The sequence below is a fragment of the Pagrus major genome, chromosome 21, assembly GCF_040436345.1.
Source record: "Pagrus major chromosome 21, Pma_NU_1.0".
In the NCBI taxonomy this organism is placed as follows: Eukaryota; Metazoa; Chordata; class Actinopteri; order Spariformes; family Sparidae; genus Pagrus; species Pagrus major.
The window spans coordinates 31367223-31394063 of NC_133235.1; the positions used below are offsets into that span (position 1 = coordinate 31367223).

The window sequence follows — 26841 nt, forward strand, 5'->3', positions numbered from 1 at the left end:
GAGGATTTTAAGAAGTTAAAGTTCGTAGCTGTAGCTTTCTGCCACCTCCCCCAGTCTTCATCAGGTTCTTTAGATCAAGATGAAAAAACATTCAGAGCTGGGACGATATGATTATCTCCTGATTTTATACTGTCATGATACTTGGGTCCCGATCCAATAAATATATTGCAATATTTTTTTTTAATAGAGCCCGATCGATATGCAGTTTTGGGGCCGATGACGACATTATGAAGTAAAAAGTTATTTATCTGATATATCGACCCAGATACACATTTTTTACAATGATCCCTCAAATGTGGTTAAAGACAAAGTATGTGACAGAGGCAGAATACTTCACTGTTTAACATTATACTTTATACACTGAAACAGGAAACTTCACCTGAACACCTGAGCATCGTTTTCTTTAAATACAGAAAGTTTTCATATCCACCAACCGATATTTCTCAGGGTCGACTGATGCGGCTTTTTCAGGGCTGATACCGATTCTGATTATTAGAAATCAAAGAGATCGATAGCTGATATTTGGAATCGATATTCATCGGCAGTAAAAATGAGTAATAGTACAGTTTACTGGTGCTTTACTTGAGTATTTTCTGCTGCTTTATACTTCATCTCCACTACATTTATTTGATAAATTTAGTTACTTTACAGCTTCAGATTATTTTATTATTTATAAGCTACTGATTGTGATGTGTTACCAAAAATGCCTGTGTTGTGGGGACGTGCTGCATCAGAACCAAATTTGTTTATTTAATCGGCAATCTGACAGCAACATCTCACAGATGCCACAAACCACAATCTGATAATCAGTCTATCTATAGATTTATCTGTCGACTCTAGATTTTTATCGGCTTTTTTAACACTAGACCAGTTGAATCATGCACCTCCAGAGACTTTTTATCATGAGTCACATTTCCAAGAACTTTTGACCCTGGATGGTTGACAGTGTGTTATTAGCTTGTTTCCACTCAGCATAGATAATATAAAGGCCTGAAAGTATGAGCACACATGTTGTCGCAGTGGTGATGCTGTTATCATCGAGCTAACAGAATAATACGTTAAATAAAATCTATTCAGGAATAGTAAAAACGAGGATCACGATACTGTGAATCCACCCCGAGTGTTTGCTCAGCAGCAAACTGAACTAAGACTGCAGTATCTCTATATTTACTGTCTGTATACTTATAAACTAAAGCTTGAATATAAAGTAATAACGTTTACTTAAAAACAAACCCGACAGTCGGGCTTTCCTCAATCAAGAATCCAGACAGATCCAGGAAACACAGACTGTGAGCTAATAAGGACAAACAACTGACTGACACTGAAATGAGTGCAGTTTCAGTTTCAGCGGGGAAACCACAGTCTGCTGCTTCTGTGTTTGGTGAACTCTGATTGGCCGAGCCTTAAAGAAACTTCTTCTTCATCTGATGCCTCACTTCCTCCCAGGAAGACAGTCGCCAGCCTGTTGAGAAAGAGCGAGACAGAAGCTCTAACTCGCCGTCGACATGAAGACAAACTCGACCTGACGACTCCACAGCGCTCGCGCTCTCAACAGAAATGTCTTCTTAAGGTGGTATGTTCGCGTTGGAGCACAGCTGTTGGCAAACCAGCTGTTTCGACCATTTTGGAGGCCTCCGTCTGCTCGCTGCTGCTGCCTGGAGGAAGTCGGTGTGTGTCGGACCATGAATGGAGGTAGAGCTCCCCCCGAGGGCTGCGAGGGTCCAGTCCAGGGTCCCGGTCAGGCCTCGCACCGCTGGCACCATTACAGGAAGTCTTGGCAGAGATCCGACCCCCGGCCCGCTCCTGAGCAGCCATTGGACAAATACAAGTGGAGGACATCTGCCTGCCTGGCACCAAGGGCAGCCAAGATGGCCGCCCCTAAGGGCAATGGACAGAACAGAGAGTCTCTTCACCGGCGGCTGCTCAGCCTCCCGAGGTTCAGCACCATCCCCCATGACCGGAGCGGAGATGAGTCCTCCATAGGTCAAGAAGGCCCGGCCAGGCCCGGCACTCTGCGCAGGATTTTCCCCTACCTCAGGTCCATGTCTGAGCCCGGGACAGGCAGCGGCCCGGCGAGGACGGCGGTCAGGAAGGTTGGATCAGACGCAGCGCGACAAGCTTCGTCCATCAGCAGCTTCATCAGCTCGTTCTCTCAGAGGATCAGCAGAGTCCTCAGAGATGAACCCCAAACTGAAGGACAAGAGTCTGGTAGGACATTTAGCTTCCATCAAGGTCGTCACGAGACCAGAATCTGAAACTGTGATACAATACTAGTTTAGTAAAACGATGACCGATGCCTCTTTTGATACGGCGGCAAAAAGACAAACAAATCCAAGGCACACAAAACAGATAACAGATCATCAACAAAACAGTTTTTGTTTACTAACCAGCTGAACACAGTGCTGGTACAGAAACAGTCCCTGAACACACCAACACACTGCAATAGGCCTGTCACGATAACAAATTTTGCTGGACGATAAATTGTCCTAGAAATTATTGCGATAAACGATAATATTGTCGCTTTGAGACCATTTTTCAACTAATATAATGATAATGGCATAATAATGCAAGTACACCCTTTCAAAGATCAATAAACCTTTATTTCTAAAGAATATTTAACATTGCAATGTGAAAAAGACATTTTAAATATCCAAAATAAATAAAGATGGAGGCTGTGGCCAAAGCAATTGAGCCATGGCCAGCCACGGTTCCTTACTGCAGCAACAATGTTAGCACCATTGTCTGTAGCGATGCGGAGGCGTGACGGTACACGTGATGATGATGACGTATGTGTTTTTTTCAAGGTGTTTCCCCGGTGTCCTCCTGTTAATCTAAACATGTACCAGCTGTCTGTTTATAATCATATGGATGCTGTTATAATGTGTTGTAATTGAGATCCTGACACACCAAGCATCCTGGAAAGTGACAAAGTTACGTTTTTCTATCATTTACATAATTACATAATCGCCATCAGTAAACTGGACGCTGTCTGACTATTTCACTCTCGGGGTTCACTAAGTTCACTGAGTCTCGTCGGGAGGGCTGACCGTCACCATGACAACAGTAACTGACCGTCACCATGACAACAGTAACTGACCGTTGCGCGACAGACACTTGGTGAGTTAAAGTTTTTTGCCGGGGACAGACGCTGTTTTTCGGGCAGAAATGTGACGAAGTGTCGGTCAGACCGACAGGCTGACAGACACTTCTTCACGAATAACTGCGGTATTTTTTTCCTCACATAAGTTGCCAAAGACACGACCAGTTACTACGTTCCTGTTGTTTGGTCCTGTAACGTTGCTTTGTGGGACATTTATTTTTATTTTGTTGAGTGAAGGATCTGTAGAGTTATCAGACACCAACACCATCAGATCGACACGCCCTCGCTCCGCGCCGCCGGCTCGGTTCGCCTCTGATGCTACCTCCGGAGGCGCAGCGAAATTTCACCCCTCACCGCATCTGAAACGTTCACACAAAGGCGGATGCGGAGAATTGGCGCAGTATCCCCGCATGCAAACGGCTGCGTGAATGGGGCTAGTGACTGACAAGAGGGTTCTAGTGAGAGACACGAGGAAAACAAACAAGCATGCAAATGGAAATTATCGAGGCCGGCAAAATTATCGAGCTCATTTTAATTTATCGTATGATTAATTGATTTATTGATTATCGTGACAGGCCTACACTGCAACAATAATATCTGTGCAGTCTTGGGTTGAGAATCTGATTGTAAATTAGTTTTTATAGCTTTTACACTTTCGATACCATCGAACGCAGATATCTTATCATTTTAAACACTTTATCCAAAAAGCAACCGAGTACCAATGTGTTTGATGACCTTACCTCCAATTGACATGAATCTTCTATACAAGATGGAAATTCCCACATGACGTGAACATATCGTGACAAAGTTTAATCCCAGTGAATGTGAGAGTGTTTTCCTGTGTTGGTCTGTGGTTTGTGAGGAACATCCTGATGTGTTGTTATCTGTGTCGTGGCCCCGCGGAGCTTCAGTCTGCTCACAGAAAGTGTTTCCTGAGGAAAACCTTCCTCCGTTTGAGTCTGTGCGGTTGTTAAAACGAGATGAAGTCCTCGTGCTGATTGAGAGCTCCCAATCTGCCTGCAGCTGCTCCACAAAACATTTACATTCATTTAGAGTGTGTAACGCTCAGCCAAGCAGCCCGTTCGAAGGTTAAGTTATGCTAATTGCATTTTCCACTCGAACATGGCCTGATGTGCAGACGTAATATTTTGAGGCGGACGATAATGAATGTGTGTTTTCATGCAGAACTGACAGCCGATGCCTGCGAGAATCACTGCCTCTGTTATCCAAACGTCTCCTCGGACTTTTACTCTTTACTTCATTCTGAAGCTTCTTTACACATAATGGATTTATTATTGTGTCAGCCTGCGTGATCAATATAAAGCAGATCCAGAATACAGCACAGATATTTTCAACCTAAAGGAGACATTTGAGGATGAAACACTGATCCACATTCTCCAAACCACACAACTAATCGATTAATCAAGAAAATAATCAACGGATTAATTAACTATGGAAATAATCTTTAGTTGCAGCACAAATTTAATCCTAACTTAGTGGAAAAATCAAAATGAAGACCAAATTAATTTTTCATTTTGACGTAAATAAATCAAAATATTATTATATTATTAACATTCTCGTCGTGCAATTCATCCAGAATTAAATGTTTCTGCTAAAAAAAACAAAAACATAGTTCTGGAAATGAAACTAGTTATTTTCTGTTGGAGAATTAAATGTTCCCTTCAAGTTAATTAAAGAATAAAAACACACAATCGAGAGTTTACAAAAGCTAAAATATTTGTTCCTTGTTTTTCATCGACCTCTGTCCTCTAGTTAATGTGATGAACCATTGAATCAGTTCATGTAGATGAGATAAACATCATGTTAAATGATGGAATGAGGAAGGCGTCTTCCTCCCTGTAGTTTATCTGTGGTCATCCATCATCCTGAAGTACAGATGATGATGAGGTGTTATCTGTCACCTCCCAGCAGCCTCGCCGTGTCGCCGTCACCGGAGCGTTCAGCTCTACTGTCAAATTAAAAGCAGTGACGAGGAGCGTTTGTGTAACCGAGGACGTAGAACAAGATTTAATTTAATCTCTCTGAGCCAGTGGTTTATTGGAAATGTGACAGGAGGAGGAGGGGGAGGATCTGAGCGGGGACATCAGAGTTATCAAACAGAAGTCGTCCTGCTCATGTTCATCTGATGTCACTGTAATGTGTTGGTCAGGAGGGCGGTCGCACAGTTTGGACCTGAAACACTTCTGTAAAGGCTCATTTATGGTTCCTTTGTGAACAACAACCTCAAACAATAGGTGTTTCCCACCAAACAGCTCTGGGGACTCCCTGAGAGGAACCGTCCACTGGGGAGTTCCCTGGGAATCCTACAAGTTTGAGGACTGTTTTGGGTTGGTAAAGCGTCCCGAGCAGCAACAAAGTGAGGAAATAAGAAACTCTCTGCAGATACGAGACACTAACACGCCTTTTCTCCCCATTCCAGCCTCCCTCTCTGTCTGTTTACGTCTTTTACGTCTTTGTCTCGTCTCGCTGCGTCTGCCGTGCGTGATGTGCTCTGATAGGTCGACATCAGTCTGGTGATGTTGGGAAGGCGGCGTGCGGTGACGCCAAATAACAATAATCCATAATTCACCTCAAATGCATCAAACTAAAGTAACGAGGCTGTTTGAAGCTGTGAGGAGGAGAAAGTTCAGATGTTTGTGTTCAGATGTAGAGAGGGAAAGTCTCAGAGACACTCAACTCTGACGTGAACACTGATTAAAATATCTGTATGAATCTTAATATTAATCTTTCAGAATCTCTCCTTTGTGTCCTTGAACTATAAAAACATGTCACGTTTCACCAACAGTTTCTCGTCTCTGCAGCTGGTTTTTAGAAGCTGTCACCAGTTTGAGCAGAAACTGAAGTAAACATAGAGCCCAGCCCCAAAGCATGCTGGGTAGTAAAAACCACAGAGCTCTCACTTCTCTACACACACACACACACACACACACACACACACACACACACACACACACACACACACACACACACACACACACAGGACTCATTCACCCTCCTGCTCTCACACTCTGAGTTTCCATGAGAAAAAGAACAGCTCCTGCTAATTGGAGGCTAATTAACCCTGTGTGTGTGTGTGTGTGTGTGTGTGTGTGTGTGTGTGTGTGTGTGTGTGTGTGTGTGTGTGTGTGTTGGCAGGACATGTGTGGCTCTGGGTGTCCTGACAGAAACTCTGTTCATCAGAGGTGTGTGTTTGTGTGTTTGCGACTGACCCAGAGGCCTTGGCAGCTCCTGCATACTGAAGGAGGTGTGTGTGTGTGTGTGTGTGTGTGTGTGTGTGTGTGTGTGTGTGTGTGTGTGTGTGTGTGTGTGTGTGTTCCTTTTGTATGTAAATTGTCCCTTTCATAATAAAAGCTCACACAGTAACAAAGCAGCTCCTCTGAGCTCATTAACCTTTCAGAGCTCTGGCGGCGGCGGTGGGAAAGTGGAGGCTTCCCCCCCGTCGGCCATGTTGGCCACATGAATGCAGATAAATCTGAAAACATGTCGTTCTGTTTCAGTTTTGGCGTCGACACAAAGAGTGGACTCTTTTGAATGTCAGTCCTCTGTTTTGATGTCCATGTTTAAAGGCTTTTGGCAGAATAACACATGGCTCATACAGGATATATCGGCTGATGTGATGTGGGAAGACTTTTAGGGAAAATGATTTGAAATGATTTAAGTTATGAGCTATGATTATAGTTTTGCTGTTGTGCTTTTGGTCATATTGATAGTACTCAGTGGGATTTCTTCATGCATATATTCTTTAAACTGCGTTAGCTGTCAGCAGCTTGTTGGATTCACCTGCGTCCTCTGATATCGAGGAAAGTGTAAACGTAAAGATGTGAAGTTGATGATTCAGCAGGTTTATGGAGCGTTATCCTCGGTGGAGATCAGAGACATGGACTCAGGCTCAAGGTTCATGTGATCAGTTTTATAGATTAATATGTGTTCTGTTGTTTGATGAAACCAGTAAAATATGTGTCATAGTGTCGCTACAGTTATCCTGCTCGACACGTTTTTCATTTCATTTGGTTTTGTTGTGTCTCAACAGGACAGTCGTGAGTGAATAGAGCATTAAACTGATATGAACAGTCACAGACTTGATCTGACTGTGACCTCAGTGGAGCAACAGTAATATTATCAGCTGTGTTTTCCTTCTTTCACATCTGAAGCGTTTCTGTTGAGTAACAAGTTTTTCCTGTTGCTCTGTCGGTGAAGACAAACCTCCGTCAGTCCTTCAGCGTGTCGTCTGTCCTCCGCTGCTCTCGTCAGTCTGATAGGAGGTGACACCGATGTTCACCTTTGACCCCTGAGGACCGCCCCCCCTCGCCCCCTGCATGCAGGCTGCTGCCATGATTGACACTTGAGAGAGAGAATGTGCTTTGTAGATGCAAATCGAGACACTCCTGCTGAAGTCAGCGCGTTTAAATATTAATCGTGTCACTGCCGCTGCTTCAGGCTGAACAACAGAAAGCCGCCATGATGGAAGACACTGAAAATACAAGGAACGTAAATCACAACTGATATTCACCACGATCACAGATTCTGCCAGGATACGATTTAAATTATAAGTCAACTCAGAGCTCTGTGATCGATATGAGGACATATCATCTGTCTATTCAACACAATCAGCCACTGAAGAAGCTGCCACCACTTTCTTTTGTACTTTGGGTCATAAAAGAAAACAATAAATACAATCCACTGAAATAGAAAATCAGTTGCCAAATATTTTGATAATCAGTGACATTTTTGAGTCATTTTTCAAGCAGGAAAGTCAAACATTTGCTGCTTTATTTGTGACAGTAAATGAATGTTTTTGGATGTTGGCTGAACAAAGAAGCAATTTAAGTTCTGTTTACATTTTACAGATTAACTGATGAATGAATTCATCTTAAACAATCAACAGATTCATCGATATTAAAAGTAATGGTTTAGTTGCAGCCCTCAGAAAACCGGCTCAATATCAGAGCTGCAACAATTAATCGAGTTGTTGTCAACTATTAAATTAATTGCCAAATATTTTAATAATCTATTAATGTGTTTGTGTTATTTTCTAAGAAAGAAAGAGTTCATTCTCTGCTGTCAGCTGGTTAAATGTGAATATTTTCTGGTTTCTTTCCTTCTCTGTGACATAAACTGAATGTCTTGGACAGAACGAGACATTTGAGGTCGAAACATTGATCTGCATTTTTCATTTTCTTACATTTTATAGGCCAAACAACTGATCGATCGATGGAGAAAATAATCAACAATGGGTGTCAACAGTCTGAAGGAGTAAAAGTTAAAAGCTTCAAAAATACCAGAGTAGATTTCAGAGGATAATTTAATGTTTCATTTCGCAGTCCAGAAGTCACTCAGGCCTCGAAGCAAATGTCTCCTGAACTCTACATTCAGGAGTGTGTGTGTGTGTGTGTGTGTGTGTGTGTGTGTGTGTGTGTGTGTGTGTGTGTGTGTGTGAGTGTGAGTGAGTGAGTGAGTGAGTGAGTGAGTGAGTGAGTGAGTGAGTGAGTGAGTGAGTGAGTGAGTGAGTGAGTGTCGGTGAGGATCTCCAGCTGACTTTAGTTTAGATAATAAACACATGACGTCGGCAGCAGATCAGAGCTGAAGTCCCAAAGTGTCCCTTTAAGTGGCGTGTGTGTGTTTGCAGGAGTGTTGATGTTTGTGTGACGGAGCTGAGTGTATCTGTCCTGTGCAGAGGGCCGAGCGGCAGCCGTCACTCACTATCAGCTGCTGCAGGAAACCACTCTGGTTTATTCTGTGCAGCCAGCAGCTCCAGCTCTCACTTTATATTCTTATCTGGTCACATTTCTCAGAAACCAGCAGACACTAACAAAGACACTTTTCCACAGAAACAAGAGATGAAACCTCTACAGAGCGGCTCAGATTTTCATTTAGAGCTTTTAAATGTGATCTGTTTCTGATGACACTTAAAGGAGCAGTTCACCCAAAAATGTATATTCACTCATCATCTCCTCCTGATGATATAAAGTCAGGCTCAGCCATCATCTCCTCCTGATGATATAAAGTCAGGCTCAGTCATCATCTCCTCCTGATGATATAAAGTCAGGCTCAGTCATCATCTCCTCCTGATGATATAAAGTCAGGCTCAGTCATCGTCTCCTCCTGATGATATAAAGTCAGGCTCAGCCATCGTCTCCTCCTGATGATATAAAGTCAGGCTCAGCCATCGTCTCCTCCTGATGATATAAAGTCGGGCTCAGCCATCATCTCCTCCTGATGATATAAAGTCAGGCTCAGCCATCATCTCCTCCTGATGATATAAAGTCAGGCTCAGCCATCATCTCCTCCTGATGATATAAAGTCAGGCTCAGTCATCATCTCCTGATGATATAAAGTCAGGCTCAGCCATCATCTCCTCCTGATGATATAAAGTCAGGCTCAGCCATCATCTCCTCCTGATGATATAAAGTCAGGCTCAGCCATCATCTCCTCCTGATGATATAAAGTCAGGCTCAGCCATCGTCTCCTCCTGATGATATAAAGTCAGGCTCAGCCATCATCTCCTCCTGATGATATAAAGTCAGGCTCAGTCATCATCTCCTCCTGATGATATAAAGTCAGGCTCAGCCATCATCTCCTGCTGATGATATAAAGTCAGGCTCAGTCATCATCTCCTGATGATATAAAGTCAGGCTCAGCCATCATCTCCTCCTGATGATATAAAGTCAGGCTCAGCCATCATCTCCTCCTGATGATATAAAGTCAGGCTCAGCCATCATCTCCTCCTGATGATATAAAGTCAGGCTCAGCCATCATCTCCTCCTGATGATATAAAGTCAGGCTCAGTCATCATCTCCTCCTGATGATATAAAGTCAGGCTCAGTCATCGTCTCCTCCTGATGATATAAAGTCAGGCTCAGCCATCATCTCCTCCTGATGATATAAAGTCAGGTGAAGTCTCGTAGTCCACAGAACATTTCTGGAGCTTCACAGTAAAACAGAGTTGCAGCGTTCTGCTGAACAGCTGAAGCAGCTGGAGATGATTTGAACATCAGATGTCTCCATGCAGCTCGTCTGCTGTGATCACAGAGATCAACCTGATCTGATATCTACATCCTCGATGTGCGGTCGAGATCTTGCAACTTAGTAAAATCTTTTTAAAACAATATTATAAATCACATCATCATCATCATCATCATCATCATCATCATCATCATCATCATCATCATCATCATCATCATCATCATCATCATCATCATCAGCAGCAGCAGCAGCAGCAGCAGCAGCAGCAGCAGCAGCAGCATTTATGAAATAACAACAAAGACTAAAGATAATATTCATGTTAAATCAAACTTGAGACCACCTGACTGAACTGCTGCCTTTTTCTGTCCGATCGGTACTGAACATGTGCAGCTCTCAACAGAGATGAGAAGGAAGCCAGAAGTTTCACTTCCATCATTAGCTCAGCAAAAAAAAAAACAATGTGTAATTTAGTTTTTACCACCTGCCCCATCAGGCAAGTGAGTTTCTAGATTTAGCTGCCCCACCCGACATTTTACTGGGTTCAACCCTGACACGCTGGATGAGATGAGCTCCAGATATTGAACACGTTTTTAGCAGCGACGACTGAAATTTAGAAAGTTTAACTCTTTCTGTGATCAGATGGCTTCTGTCAAATCCTAATTTTTACAATTTTAGACAGTCATTACAGATTAATCAAGATTATAATTGAGAATATGATTTTAATAAAACTGATAAATAGCCAGTCACAATTTCTCCACGGTGCCGTCTTTAAATGTCTTGTTTTGTCCGACCAAGAGAAGATGGAAGATTACAGAATCAGTTTATTGTGATGTTAAACAGAGAAACAACAAACCTGTTTGACACAAGACTTAAATTATTAATAATAATTAATAAAGGTCCTAACTTTATTTATATAACACGTTTCAAAACGCAGTCACAAAGTGCTTTACAACAAGATATACAGTTAAATTATTGAAGGAAAGCAGGTTTACACAGTAAATATATAAGACAGAATAATAAGTAAAATGAGAAAAAATACAATAATGGAACAAATAATTGAATGTTGACTATAAGGAGGTTTTTATATAAAACAAAATGAGTTTGTCTCTATCCTGAGATTATCAAATAAATCCAGATTATTTTTGCATCTTTGTAGAAAAGATAAGAGTCTTGTTTTGGTGTTTTCTCACTTTGTAACAGATCGCTGCCACTCGTCAGGTGTGAAGTAAAGTTTTGACACATATTAAAGAGTTTATCACATGAAACAGAGCTCTGATAATAAACAGTTGACAGATTGTTTCCCAGCAGAGATCCTCTGAACAGACGCTCCACTTTTCACAGCTCTTCTTTGTTTTTCACAGCTTGAATGGAGCGGTTTGATAAAAACAGTGTTTTTCTGTTGAGCCACAGTCTGTTAATTACTGTAATTTCCTCCTCGTTTAACACCTCAGTCAGAGCTGGTGATGGAGGCTCCTCTGGGTTTAAATCCTCCTCACTGACACAGTTTGAAGGGTTTTTTACTTTGTGGCAGAATTATTTAAATCAGTCAGATGTCTTGACAAACATTTTTTTGTGTCTGTGGAAATTAAAGCTTCTCAGATGTTGTAGTGAACGTGTTGATTTGATTTTCTGTTGTAATTTCTTTGAGGTTTTGTGGCAGGATGTCCTCAGAGAAGACACAAACTTTACGACCACACCATCAGTAGATCAGAGATGCAGTCAAGTGACTTTTATTCAAATAACCCAGATTTGTCTATACACACCAGGCCGATGGTCAGTCAGTGTCGGGCCGTTGGTGAGTGTCTGTTGCTCTAGTTGTTGGCACTTGTTGGCGGCAGTGATAGAAATCACTCTGATTGGCTGTTCAGCTCAGCGAATCAGTGCACGAGACGAGAAAACAGAAAAAGAAAGGGAGGCTGTCGCTGTATTATCCATGATTTCACTCGTTTAGTTCAGTTTCTCCTCATTTTTCTCCTCTTTAATCGAACATGTTCCATCAGAAGTGACTTTATTAGTGAGAGAGGTGTAAAAAAACAAAACGCTGCTGTGGATGGTGAGTACAGACCACCGCCACCTGCTGGTTTGGAGAGGTACTTCCTCTTACGCGGAACGTATGAGCTAGCTGGACGTCGGCTGTTACCTTTGTGGTGTGTTCAAGTGCAGCTTTTTGGCCGAGACACAGGAGACGTGAGGCGATGTGACAGTCGGCCTCCATCGCTGCTAGTTCTTTGTGTCAGTTTGGTGTATCTGGGCCGTTAGAGCCTCGACTCAAAGAAGGAAAAACTCTCCTAAAAGCCTTTTTAATGGACAGACAAGTGTCAGGAGACGTAGTCTGAGTATTTGTTGTTGGGTTTCAGAGACTGATCTGCAGCTTTCTCTTCACTTCCTGTCAGTTTGAACCATCTGCTGCTTTCTGAGAGAGTCCAGGTACTTTACTGATGAAACAAAGAAGTGTTCTCATGTTAATGTGTGTGTGTGTGTGTGTGTGTGTGTGTGTGTGTGTGTGTGTGCTATCTGCAGTCTGGGTCAGCCTCAGCGACACACCCCTCTCTGTTCTCACTGTGGTTTAACCCCCCCCCTTCCTGTTGAACGGTCCCATCTTGATAAAGCCATGATGTGATGTCACCTCGCTGTGATTGGAGGAAACCTGCTGTATTTACAGGTTGCTATGGAGACCCGACCTGCCAGCAGGGAGTATACAGGTCGACAGACAAAGCAGCCTCTGTTGGCCTGTGTGTGTGTGTGTGTGTGTGTGTGTGTGTGTGTGTGTGGTTGTGTGGTTGTGTGTGGTTGTGTGTGTGTGTGTGGTTGTGTGTGGTTGTGTGTGTACTTTACCCTTGTGAGAACCTGTCAGACTGTTAACGCTGTGGGACTGAAGATGTTTTTTCTCAGGTTGACCCAGAAAACCTGGAAAATAGAAGTCGTGTGATACTGTAGCTCAGTCCTGGAAAGCCTTGAAATTGTCCTGGAAAATAATAATCCTTCAGTCTGATTAGTTCTTAAGTTATTTTTTAGAATTAATCCAAGAGAAAAACTACATTTGACAGAAGGACCAAAGTGATTTAATCTGAATTTAAATATGTAACTATGTCATGTGTCGTCATCATCATCATCATCATCATGGCTGTTGGTTTACTGAGAAGTTTTGTAAGTGCTGCTGATGTGACGATGAGTCCTGCTGACCTTTGACCTCAGCTGTAACTGTCCTCGTCAGTTTTTAACTGTCCTCAGAAAAGTTTTCAGTCTTCTGTGTTTTCTCCAGGTTTCTATTTCAGAGACACGTCTGTGAATCCATGAGGCTGCTCGCACCCTGACAGCAGCATCTGTCCTGACTGACCGCCTGTGATCAGATCTCACTTCCCCTCTCTCAAGCCCGTCCATCACTGAGACAGACGCCATGTTTCTACTCAAAGACAGAAAGAAGTTCATGTAGAACATTTGCTGAATTTACAAGAAGGAACAAATAAGTCAGAATCAGTCAGAGACAGAGTTTCACACAGTTTATAAAGTGTCTCCAACTCAACAACTCTTAAAATCACTGCATTTGTTAAGGGAGTCTGGTGATGTTGTGTTACTGGTTCAATGGTTGGCTCAGTTGAAACAGACGGTGTGTTCACAAACATCTGCTGCTGACACTGACAGGCCAACAGACCCAACATGTCATTAAAAGGACTGAAGTCACACGAGGTCTCATTCACACCTGTGATCAGATCACTCAGGACAGGTGAACAGGTCTGAACAGCCAACAGTGGTGGTGACGTTGAGGTGCCTGTGAGCAAGGCACCGCACCTGCAAAGACAAGATGTTATAACTGCTGAATAAAGGTTATTTCTGTGTGTGTGTGTGTGTGTGTGTGTGTGTGTGTGTGTGTGTGTGTGGGGGGGGGGGGGGTGTGTGGGTGTGGGTGTGGGTGTGGGTGTGTGTGGGTGTGTGTGGGTGTGGGTGTTTGGGTGTGTGTGGGTGTGGGTGTGGGTGTGAAGAGAAACTCGACTCCGGCCAAACCTCCAGTGGGAATGTCTGATAGCTGGGGAGAGTCCACCACCTGTCCACACACACACACACACACACACACACAAACACACACACACACACACACACACACACACACTGAATGCTTCTCATGCTTCTGAAGCTCCACACACTCTTGCCTCTTGTTCATGTTGTATGTTGACTGTCAGGGTTCTCCGTCCTTCAAGAAACAGTCAGACTGATGATGGTGATGATGATGGTGGTGGTGATGATGATGATGGTGGTGATGATGACGAGTGTTTCTAAATCAATCTCTGGAGTTTGTACAGTAAAAGACATCAGTTCTGTGTTTCAGTGTTTATGCAGGGAACATTTACAAAACTGTGACATCAGCATGAACCCTCTGCACATGATGATGTCACATGATGTGAGGACAGTAGTAATGGATAAAACAAGTTTAGAAGATAAAGTGTTTGCTTTTTATTTTGAAGGAGTAGAAACTGAACGGGTCTCACTGTCCATCGTTCTCACTGAAACAGTTCAGTCACTCGAATACTGTCGCAGTGTCAAAAATAAAATGTGAGTAGTGCTCCACTGTAAGACTCTGAGCTGGTGGACAGCTTGAGCTTCACATGCTGAACAGTTTGAGACAAATACTTGTTACACATCGAACCTCAACTGGAGACTTGTGTTTCCTCCTGTGGTCCAGTTTGTGTCAAAGTAAAAGTACTGACTGCAGCTAAAATGGGCTCTATCAGGAACCATGAAGTGAAAGCATCAGTAAGTCTGGAGTGAACGAAACCTTAAACATGACCTCGTCTGTGACGACTGTGAGTCACAGACAAAACTCCCATGATCCCACGCTTCACACGTCCTTGCTGTTTGTGTGAGGGACCCCTAGTTACATGTTGTGTGTTTAAGTGAGTGCATTATATTTCTGTATTTCTGTGGCTGATATTAAAGGGACAGTACGTCTGTCTCAGTCAGACAGAAACACACAGCAGCAGTAAACACTATGAAGCAGTAGAAAGCAGTTAAAGCTTCCGGCTGCGTGTCCGAATCCTTTTCCCTCCCCGGCTGTGTTGTGGTCCGGTCTGGTTGTGTTTTGGCGCTTTGACGTGCTGCTCTGACCTTTCACCAGCCGCCCGGACAAATATAGAAGCTTAATCCATCCGCCTGTGCAGGCAGGGAGGCAGCGGGGAGGACTTCCTGTGGACCGCAACTCCCTTTGATTCATCTCACACAATAAAACTGCAGCTCAGTTTTAAAAAGGAGACACAGCAGTTTATTGGCCTGTCTGAGTCTACAGCCACACGTGGAGCTCAGTGATGCTCCAGTAAAAGTAAACCAAATCCAAGCAAAGCAAAAGTTAAATGTCTGTTTAAATGGCTGGTTTCTAAAGGAAGTTCTGCATTGAATTGCAGCTTGGTGTGTTTGTCTTTTAGCAGAAGAGTATCTGGTGGATGTTGGCTCTTTACATTGATGTTTGTCACATCCTCTCAGCCTGCAGACCTCCTACAGTCCTTCTCTTCGTGCTGAGTTCTGTTTGGATTGCGTGACGTTGGGCTGAAGCAGGACGTCGGTTCAGGGAGGTACGAGGTGTTATGTAAGGCTAGCAGCCGGCGGCCTGCCTCTCCTTCCTGTCTTTGTTCGGCTCTGCTCATCTGTCGGCTCGGAGGCGTCCACATGTCTCGTCAGCGGCAGCCGACCTCGGCTCTGCTAATTAGCCGAGCTCGAGTCCCTCCACAGCGCTCGGAGACAGAACACACAAACTGGCCAATTAGTCTTCCTCTCCTGCTCTTTGGTCGATGCTCCTTCACTCAGCAGCTCTGAACAGGAGCAGGTGCGACTCCCTCAGATCTCTCGGGGGTCTCTGGGCCCGAGCTCTGACGTGGATGATTTAGTATGCAGCCAGAAATAGGCTGCTGAAAGTGTAGCTCCTCGGCTCCTCAGCTGCTTTCTGCACAAACACTCGTCCTCCTTCAGCTCCGCTGCACTCGATTCACGAGGCTGTAATTCATCAGCAGACCTGCACATTATTCTCCAGCGTCTTCTGGCTGAATGAGGCTGCTGTAGATAAACCAGACTCCGTGTACACACAAGGCTTCTTGTAACCCCTTCTTGTTGTTTCTGATCATTTTAGCTTCAGCACTGTGCACGTGTGACTTCATATCATCTCTTTCAGAGGAGAGTTTTCAGCACTTCAGGTTGTTTGTATGTGTTGTTTAGACCTGATGATCTCACAAGAACAACAGCAGAAAATAAAGAAGTTGTAAAAAATAAACCTGATTTTGAGATGGGAGAGTCAGCCTTAAAGGAGCAGTTCACCCAAAAAGTAAAACCCAGTCACCATCTCCTCCTGATGATATAAAGTCCAGTGAAGTGTCGTAGTCCACACAATATTTCTGGAGCTTCACAGTAAAACAGAGTTGCAGCATTCGGCTGAACACCTGAAGCAGCTGGAGGAAGCAGCAACCTCGAGGTCTCAAGATGATTTGACTGATTTGAAAAGATGTTCAGGTTTTCGGATTTCAGGTTTCGAAAATGGTAAATCAGTTTATGATCTCTGGGCTTCTGGCCTTTAATGTCTGTGATGTTGAGACGTGATGAGGTGGAAACATTCAGCATTTCACTGGAAAAAAGACTAAAAGTAGAGAAACTGTAAAAAGAGGAAGCTGATTTTAAGATTGAAAGTTCATCGTTGACCTTGTTGACCTCAGATTTTGTTGTGGTGAGATTTTTTAAAGTAAAAACATGATTGTGTTTAACAGAAATAAAGATGATTTTAATCATCTTAAAGCCTGTTAACTTGAGCTTCAACACAGAAAGTCAGGACAGTCGGGTCTCAGCTGACACGCTTCAGCCTCATCAGACCACATCTCTGTGTTTTGTTTCCACTGTGATGTGATTTAGTTTCAGGAACAACAGTTTGAAATGTGGAAGTGATTTCAGCTGTTGGACAGCTTCCCTGTTCTCTGTAACTTTGACCTGAAGCTCAAATGGGACGAACCACAATGAGGCCAATATGTAGAACAACCACAGCCGGTTAGTGATGAAGAGCTGCATTAATATGAAGTCATATTTACTGTGTATTTATAGGTGCGACTCGTCTGCTCTGTCACTGTGGTTAGTTTCAAACAGAACTCAGGTACGATGGATCTCAATGGAAAGAGAAGCCTGGTGGCTGTTAAAGGGTTAAAGATCTGTTAACCATGGAGGTTAACTCTGAACTCACTGAGATAATTAACGACTTTTTATGGTTTGACTTTCATAAACTTGTAAAACTGGAGGCCTGAAAGTTACTGTAGCCACTCATCGTTTAAACGGCAGATTTCCAAAGGGAGTTCTGCATGGGGTTTATTAATAAATATAAAAATAAGCTGTGAGGGGAGGCACAGTCTTAAAACAAGACAAAAGATCATGAATTTATTGATGACTTTAGATGACAGAACGGTGGTGATGTCTGTTACATGTCGAGTACGTTGAATAATGTTAATGTTTAAGTTAGCATCAGAGCGAGTTAGCTAACAGATGATGAATGTAATACAGCTCCATTTATACCTTTTTTACATCTGAAAGTTTTAAAATGTATTTAGCTGACATTGTTAACCTCCTCACTTGGTCCTGTCTCTGTCTCGATGATGCTTATAGTGCATATAAAAACAGAGAAAATGAGAACATAATGAAATGCATTTCCTTGCGGTGACCATTAGGGGGCGTATGTCTGTAATGAGAGACACAAAACTGTGTCGAAACAAGATGATAACAGATTTACTCTCGGCCAAAATGGCAGATTTCAAATGGAGGTTCTGTAACAAGACAGAAGTAGAGACGAGATTCATGTACAACAAGATGTTGGTTCATGAGAATTTACAACCTGTCCAGAAGAAAGTTTTTCAAATCCGGTGACTGAAAACACAAAAAGACAAACTGTAACCGTTTCCACCAGAGTAGAGGCAGTAAGATCTGACCGTTACTGTGTCTGCAGAGCATTACATCAATAAACGTGGAGCCTCTGGACTCGTCCTGTATCGATTCACATCACTTAGTGAGAAGAAAATCCTCTGATGTTGTAGATAATATGAGAAGACGCGTGTTTGAAAATTACATGAACATGATCAGGTCCTGAGTCACTGCTTCCTGTGACGACATCAGATTGCAGCAAACGCTACTGTTTACTTTGCAATCAAGTGTCCATCATAATCAATTAAAATCACTGTGTGTGTGTGTGTGTGTGTGTGTGTGTGTGTGTGTGTGTCTGTGTGTGTGTGTGTGTGTGTGTGTGTGTGTGTGCGTGCGTGCATGCGTGTGTGCTGAATGATCCCAGCACAGTCCGGCAGAGTGAAAGCACCATCTGTTTATTCGTCCCAGCCGACGAGACGCCGCTCACAAACACACAGAGCTTTTGTTTAACACTTAACACTGATTTACTGTGTCACACACACACACAAACAAACACACACTCTCACACACACACACACACACACACACACACACTGAGCTTGTCACAGTCTAAATCATCAAAGTTAATCACCTCTAAAGGAAACTTGAGGCTGTTTTTCACATGTCAGGCTGGTTCCTGTGGTTTGCTCGTCACTGACGTGTCACCAGACACTGGCTGGATTATCATAACATTTACTCTGGATATTTTATATTCCCACAACTTCCTGTGACTCATACAATCAGCGTTTCTGTCATTAGTCTTCCTGAAAACATGACGTGTTCCTGGAGTTTACTTTCTGTATTCTGAGACAAATCGGCTCCACTGCAGCGCTGAATGATAGAAACCAAGAAGTTAAACAACGGTTACTTTATGAGCAAAGAAAAAACCTGCAGTTCCCACAAAAATCTCCCAGCTCGGCAGCGCAGGTACTTTCAAAAGCTGCAACTAATGATTATTTCACTGTAGATTAAGTCAGTAGTCTATAAAATGAGATAAAATGATGAAAAATGTGTGTCTTGTTCTGTCAACAACCCAAAGATATTCAGTTTACTGTCACAGAGGAGGAACAACCAGAAAATATTCACTTTTATCAAACTGACATCAGAGAATTCTGACTTTTTTCTGAAAATCTTATTTAAATAGATGAACTGATTATCAAAAGAGTTGGCAAAAAATTTCGAGTTGACAGCTAATGTTGTGATCTGTCTCAAAGCTCTGCAGCTGTCCTGAAAAATACATTCATTATAGACACGAGTCAACAGCTTCTACAGGAAAACCTCTTTTTATTTTATTTTAATGAGTTTGATTGCAGAAAGTCACTTCAGATACTCCTCCTCCTGCTCCTGCAGCAGATGTCTTCTCTTTGACTGATACAGATTATTGATTGATCAGCAGACAGTAAAACTGAGAGCCAGACTGATGAAACAGAGTCTGCTGCATGTTTCAGTCTGAAGCAGCTCCAGTGTGTGTGTCTAACACACAGTGACACGACCTCTGACCTCTGCTGAGTCTGCTGTGCTCTGTGTGACAGAGTGTCAGCTGAGATCAGACGCCTCTGCTGATCCCTGCAGACATCACTTTCATTTTTAATACTCCTCCTCCCCCTCCTCCTGCTCCTCCTCCTGCTCCTGCTCCTCCTGTCTGCCTCCCTGAGGAGCAGCAGGTAAACAGGGCTGATCAGGTGGAAGTTTAGAGGCACAGCGCCCTCTGCAGGTTCGTCTCCTCAGGATTTATTTTTGTGCTCCGGTTTGTTTAATTCTCAGTTATTTCACGCCGACTCACCCTGAACCCAGAGCTTTTACACAGTTCATGTTATTTTTACATGAATTTAAAAAAATCATAATCAAACAATTACAAGCTGTAACTTGTAAATTTCCAGAACCCAATGAAAAACAGGCTAAATAGGTATTACACACAGATAGAAAACCTTGAAGTCAACACAGTACAAATATCTACTTCTGAAATAACTTAATAAAACCCTACAGGATCATTTACAACATGTGTTCATTGTAATAGGTGAATATTTACAGGCATCAGATTAATAACATACATCATGTTTAATTTTCACATCCAGTGGTTTTATTTCATATGCAGATATTTGTTGTGTGTTGACTTCAAGGTTTTCTATCTGTGTGATACCTATTGAGCCTGTTTTTCATTGAGCTCAGGACATTTTTCAAGTTACAGCTCATAATGTGACCCAGTTTGTTGCAGACTAGATGATGTCACCTTGTTCTGTGTCCCAACAGAATCTTAATCTGACTCTGATATAAATGAGACATGAACGCTTGATTTGAGAAGATATTTCGTATTTTCAGATGCAGAGTTTGTTTTATAATGAATGGGCTGTAAACCATCTGGCACACACTGTTTTGAATCAAAGACTAAACATTGAAATAAGATATTTTTTCCCCACAAAACACGTCTGATCAGATTCAAATCTAAATATTAGATTAGTTAGACATACAGTTTCTGTCTCAACATACTAGTGTTTAAAATGAACGTTTTTGTTAAAAATAACTCAAATAAAAACGCTGACTTTGACTCAACTCAAACACGTCACTGACTGATTGATTTCTTGGGGTCAAAGGTCAGTTACTATAGACTGAAAACTAACTCTGTTCAGCCTCATTTCCATAAGGAGGAATGAGACTCGACCAAAAGTGACGCTCAATTTTTCCTTTATTACAACGTGTTACCTCATTGTGTTCATAAGAAGCAGGTCTTACTATATGTTGATCGACAGCCAGTTAGACCAGTTGGTTTGTGTGCCAGCCTCACTGAAACTGTGTGTTTATGTGTGTGTGTCCTCAGATGTGAAAGGTCCTCCGGCTCACCGGTTCTCCTGCGGTCAGAGTCCGTGCACCGACAGCGGCGCCTGGGAGAGGAAGTACTGCATCCTGACTGACAGTCAGCTCATCCTGCTCAACAAGGACGACGAGGTCAGAGCGGACTTATTATATCTTTATTTCTACAGATTAAACCTTTATTTTATTCTTCTGTCTCATAACGGTTCACGGGACTCTCTGGAACACACAGTTTTAAATTAAGGTGTTTTGTTTCTGATGATTTTTGCATTTTTTTGTCTAGACATGACGAGTGAAATCATTTTTTGAGATATTTATATTTTTATTTATATTTTTATGCAGTGAATTCAGGGTGACTACAGGTATCAAACAGCTAATTTAACCCATTTTTCTCCCCTCAGGCTGCGGGGGACACTCAGGAGAGCCCCACAAACTCGTCCAAGGGCCGAAGCCTCCGCAGGACCGTCAGCGTCCCCTCAGAGGGACAGTTCCCAGACTTCCCAGCAGAGGGCGCCGCCATGCTAGGTAAGAACCGGTGAGAAAGTACTGTTGCCACGACAACAAACCCACTATGGTGCAGTGAGCTGCTTCGCCCGGAAACCAGGAAGTAAAGATTACAGCGCTACGGAGCTCAGTAACATTTGATTGTGTAACACCATGCCTCTGGATTACCTGTGTGTGTGTGTGTGTGTGTGTGTGTGTGTGTGTGTGTGTGTGTGTGTGTGTGTGTGTGTGTGTGTGGCCAATCCCAGCAGCCATTAGAGGGATTAATTACATTGAGAACAAAAGAGTGGATGTGATGATGTTCAGACAGTGGAGAAGGTTTTTGGTTGTGTGTGTGTGTGTGTGTGTGTGTGTGTGTGTGTGTGTGTATTATTCTTGCTGTCAGTGTGTATTTGAGGATTACAGTTACACTCTGGATTTAGTTACACTACATGGAATTCCTGGAATATCCTGGGGTTTTGGAGAGGTGTACTCCAGGCTGGAGGATTTAACAGATGTGTCACTTTTCCTGGAATAAAAAGTTTGATCTGACGTCCTGACAGTCCGTACTCAGGGTCAAACTCCAGAATCTCTGTATCCTACATTTCCCACAATGCACCGTGGCAAGGTGTGTGTTGTAAGAGCCTCACTGGCTGGCAAAGAGACTCTTTTACGCTCCACACCTCCAGTTTGTAACAGGATACAATACTTCAACACAGACAGAGTTCTGTTTATACTACATTTGTACTTCATGTGTATACACGTGTATACACGTGTATACACATGTATACATGTGTATACACGTGTATACACATGTATACATGTGTATACACGTGTATACACATGTATACATGTGTATACATGCATTCAGTCTGTGGACCACAATAATCAAGCCCCATTAAAACAACCCCAAATTAACCCTGATTACATCATCTGTGACATCACCAGGGTTATTTCCTCTGGAGGACACTGTAGGACTGTTTTTGGAGGAGGAGGAGGAGGAGGAGGAGGAGGAGGAGGAGGAGGACTCACCAGGACCAGTCCTCTCTAAAACTCTCTGTTACACACTGTGTTTTACTGTGTGTAGCCACAGTTTTCACCATATTTATGCCTGGATTACTTTTATATTTTTGCTTTAACTTAAAATCAGCACTGACTTGTTCTCACTATGATGTTTGCAGGATAAAGTCAAGCTGTTCTTGTGAAATACTTTTTTTTTTAAAGAAAATCTTTTTAAAGAAGAGTAAGACCAACGATCTGTTGATCTTTAAGTATATAAATAATTAAATGAGCTTCACCTTTAAAAGCTGTGATGCAGGTGATGAACATTTAATGCATCCATAATTATAATCCAATAATATAATATGTATTATTCTGAAATGGGCCAAGTGAGTACTTTTACCTTGAAGTATATTTATAAGCGAGTACTTCTGTACTTTCATGAAAATAAAGTACTTTTACTCTATGGTATTAGTACTTTTACTTACATCTGGTTACCACCAGTTATTAAAACTTTATGTTGTGCAACTTTGTTGAAGTTTTTAAGTTTTTCACACTAAAACAAATATTTCTATGATTTAAGTCGACCTGCTCGAACTACGCTGCAAGGTTTTAACAAACATGAGCTGCTCATTAAAACTCTGCAGTTCTAGTTTACATCACAGACGTCTGTCAACATTTAAAACTCACGTCATTTAACTGAGCTTTGATTCGTCTTTATTTTACATGTAAGTTTAAAAAGATGAGTTTGTGTCTTCAGTCAGAAACGTTTCCAGCGTCGCTGTTGGACGGTCAGGTGAATGTTTTCCTCTCATAATGAGGCGTTCGGGTGCAGCCTGTAATTTTCCTGCTCCGTGTGGGAACGTCGCTGGGACCGGGGAATGTCTGGAGGACAAAGCATCCAGTGTCCATCCGTCCGTCTGAAGGAGCCGGACTGACCCTGCTGCCCCCCGTGGGACACCGGGGCTGAGGGGATTCCCACCCAGAGCTGCAGGGGTCCAGAACTGGTTTCACATGTGAGCTCTGGACCGGACAAGACCGACAGGAGACGACGACCAGAGAGTTCAGAAGAGTTCGATTCAGGCTGTAGATCAGTTTATTGATCAGTTATTGGATGGACAGAAGACTCCCTCCTCCTCCTCCTGCTCATTCAGCCACACACAAACTCATTCATTCACTGACCTCCTTAATCCCCCCTCACCCCTCCTCACCCACCTCCCACCAGCACCGGGGGAGGAGGTTATTTATATGTTAATGTACCCAGTCTGCCCACACAAACAGGCCTCCAACAACCAGTTCAGACTGGGTTTGGACTCAGATTATACTGGGATTAGTTCAGGATATCGACCTGGTTCAGTTCTGGATTTACAGTTGTTATACTGCCAGATTTATACTGGTTTAAAACTGTATATATACTGGTTTAAAACTAGATTTATACTGGTTTAAAACTAGATTTATACTGGTTAAAACTAGATTTCTACTGGTTTAAAACTGGATATATACTGGGTTTGATGGTGGATATATACTGGGTTTGACGGTGGATATATACTGGGTTTGACGGTGGATATATACTGGGTTTGATGGTGGATATATACTGGGTTTGATGGTGGATATATACTGGGTTTGACGGTGGAAATATACTGGGTTTGACGGTGGATATATACTGGGTTTGACGGTGGATATATACTGGGTTTGACGGTGGATATATACTGGGTTTGATGGTGGATATATACTGGGTTTGACACTGGTATTAAACTGGGTATTGTGAGTTCAGTTGTTTTGCTGTTTGAGTCTTTTGAAGAGTTTGGTTCTGTCTCTTTGTGCTGTTGAAGCTTCAGACTGACGTGAGGTGAATGAAGCCGGACTGGGAAGTGAAATAATGAAACAGGAAATGAGAATCTCCTTTATCACCCTCTTCTTCTTCTTCTTCTTCTTCTTCTTCTTCTTCTTCTTCTTCTTCTCCTTCTTCTTCTTCTTCTTCTTCTTCTTCTTCTTCTTCTTCTTCTTGCTGTTGTTTTTTGTTGTCACACTGAAGGACGAGCAGCAGCAGCAGTGACAGTAGCTGAGATATAATTTCAGTCCACAGTCTAATTACAGTGTTGACAGACTGCTCGTTAAGTGTCTCAGCTCGGAGACGCCTGCAGCTCTGCAGCACATCATCATCATCATCACCCTCTTCTTCTTCACCCTTTCCTGCCGTTGTGATGGACTTTAACTGAAGATGAGGTCACAGGAAAGTGATCCGCGTGTGAAAACAGCCAGAGGCCTCGTTACCTGCAGAGCACAGGTGACCCTGTCAGGATGCAGGTCGCGACCCCGCACAGATCTCCACAGGTTTCTCTCCAGGCGTGTTTAGAGTTAAAGGTGCAGTCAGTCATCAGCAGGTCTAAGTGTTGCAGATCGTTAGTGGAGCTGAGAGATAAAGACGGCGTCCGTCCTGATCCTGTTTATTTACTGAAACATAAAAGAACTCGAAGAAAGAAAGTCGTCCTGGAGGCCGGGGCTGTTTGTACTCCTGAGATCTGAGATTTATTTGGAAATCTTTTCTCCCTTTTATATATTTATTTATATTATATTTATACACACACACACACACACACACACACACACACACACACACACACACACACTATATAAAGTACTTTCCTCCCTCCGTTGTTCTGCTGTTGTTTCAGTCTAAACTCTGGTTGAGGTGAATCTGTCTGACTTCTGCTCAGGATCTGCTGCATTCCTCAGTCTGCTCTCCACCTGTCAGCACCGCCACAATAAAACCACACACCCCGAGAGCTCATTTTCAAAATAAAAGCCTGTAAACATTCTGGATTCAGTCCATAAACAAAACAATAAAACAGTTTAACATTTCTGAACCTGTAAAACTTTAGCCTGAAGCCACGTGTTGTTGTCGCTCTGCAGCAGTCTGTATTTCTTTCTTTCTTTGTGTGTTATTTTGCAAAATGCAAAAGTAAAAGAATGCATGAAAGAACCTTAATATATAAATTAATTTAAAAGTGAATACATTAATACGTTCAATTGTAAATTACATTAATTATTATTACTTATTGTATCAAACACATTTCATGAATTTATTAATACCTACATTTATTTTTAATTAATTAATTAATTAATTGTGGTGCATTTAATAGCATGTTAATTTTTATTTATTGCTTTATTTATTTTAGATTTTGACGGTTTCAGTCCACCATACATTAACACTACACAAACATACATTTTGATATTTTAAGTAATTCATATTTTCAAAGAAACAGAGTATGAATAGAAATATACTGGAATACTAAATAAATATATGCATCAGTGAAATATGGAAGTTAAAGCACAAGGTTGATTTTGTTATTCAATCTTATATGTAAGTTAAAATGATTATTACTGTTATTGAAATATTAAATGAGGCTGATCAACACTGCAGCTCACGTATCCTCAGCGGGACCTTTATTGTGAAGGTGCGGGCCGGAAGTGTGTGTGTCTGCAGCGTGTTGTGAGTGGACTCACACACACACACACACACACACACTCAGTGAGTTTCCTCTCAGGGGACCCGAGCTGACGATCCGCTCAGATGGACTTTCTGGGTGAGTTCTTCTCTTTTTAAACTCTTTAATCAAACAAAACACTTCCGGTGTTTAAACGTGACGTGACGTGCGTCTGCAGAGCGACGCTGCGCGCGTGCTCTGCGGTCGCTTCGTTACAAACAGACGTGAAACTCGCGTGAAGCGGATCAGCGCGTGAAACCCCGCAGCGACCCGAGGAGCCAATCAGACACCCAACTCACAGCAGCCCGGCTCTGAGCCGATCACTGATCGATCACTGATCGATCACTGATCGATCACTACTGACGCTGCGGTGGGGGAAGAAGTACTCAGACCCGTTTCTTCTGTAAAAGTACCAGTACAACACGGTAGAAATACTCCACTGCAAGTAAAAGTACTGCATTCTAACTCCTACTGAAGTAAAAGTATGGAAGTATAATCAGGAACATGTACTTAAAGTACTTGAAGTACTCAAAGTAAATGTACTGCATTTAAATTCCTCTTGAAGTTACAGTATCTCAGTATAATCAACTTTGAATTTTTAAAGTAGTCAAAGTAAAAGTACTCGGTGTGGTTAAATGTCCCCGTTGGCTTTAAATATCTGATGTTAAATGTACTCAAGCATCAAAAGTAAATATTACTTATATTTACGTGTGTGTTTATACTGTGGTCAGAATCTGTAACTAGTAACTAAAGTTATCAAACAAATGTAGTGGAGTAAAAAGTTCAATATTTAAGGTGGAGTGGAAGTACAAAGTAGCAGAAAATGGAAATACTCAAGTACACTAAGTACACATATCTCAGATTTGTACTTCAGTAACTGTACTTGGTTACAATCATACTTGGCAGTGTTATTAAAAGTACCCAAACAGTTGTACTTGAGTAAAAGTAAAGATATCATGTAAAAATATTACTTTGGTAAAAGTGAAAGTCGGCTATATAAACACTTGAGTACTTGAGTAAAAGTCTAAAAGTATCTGATATTAAATATACTTAAATATCAAAAGTACA

General features: G+C 42.3%; 1 protein-coding gene across 4 annotated transcripts in view; it reads left to right on the plus strand.

Annotated features, from left to right (window-relative positions):
- Positions 1–26841, plus strand: part of rasal2 (RAS protein activator like 2) — a 74829-nt gene that overhangs the window by 12119 nt on the left and 35869 nt on the right. For 2 of the 4 annotated variants that reach the window (XM_073490696.1, XM_073490697.1), the window contains exons 1-3: positions 1540–2208; positions 20811–20938; positions 21205–21328. In XM_073490696.1, the coding sequence (XP_073346797.1) occupies positions 1683–2208; positions 20811–20938; positions 21205–21328 (778 nt within the window). In that variant the 5' untranslated portion in view covers positions 1540–1682. Of the gene's footprint in view, positions 1–1539; positions 2209–20810; positions 20939–21204; positions 21329–25796; positions 25873–26841 lie in introns of those variants that run through there. The other 2 variants (XM_073490699.1, XM_073490700.1) reach the window with 2 other exon arrangements.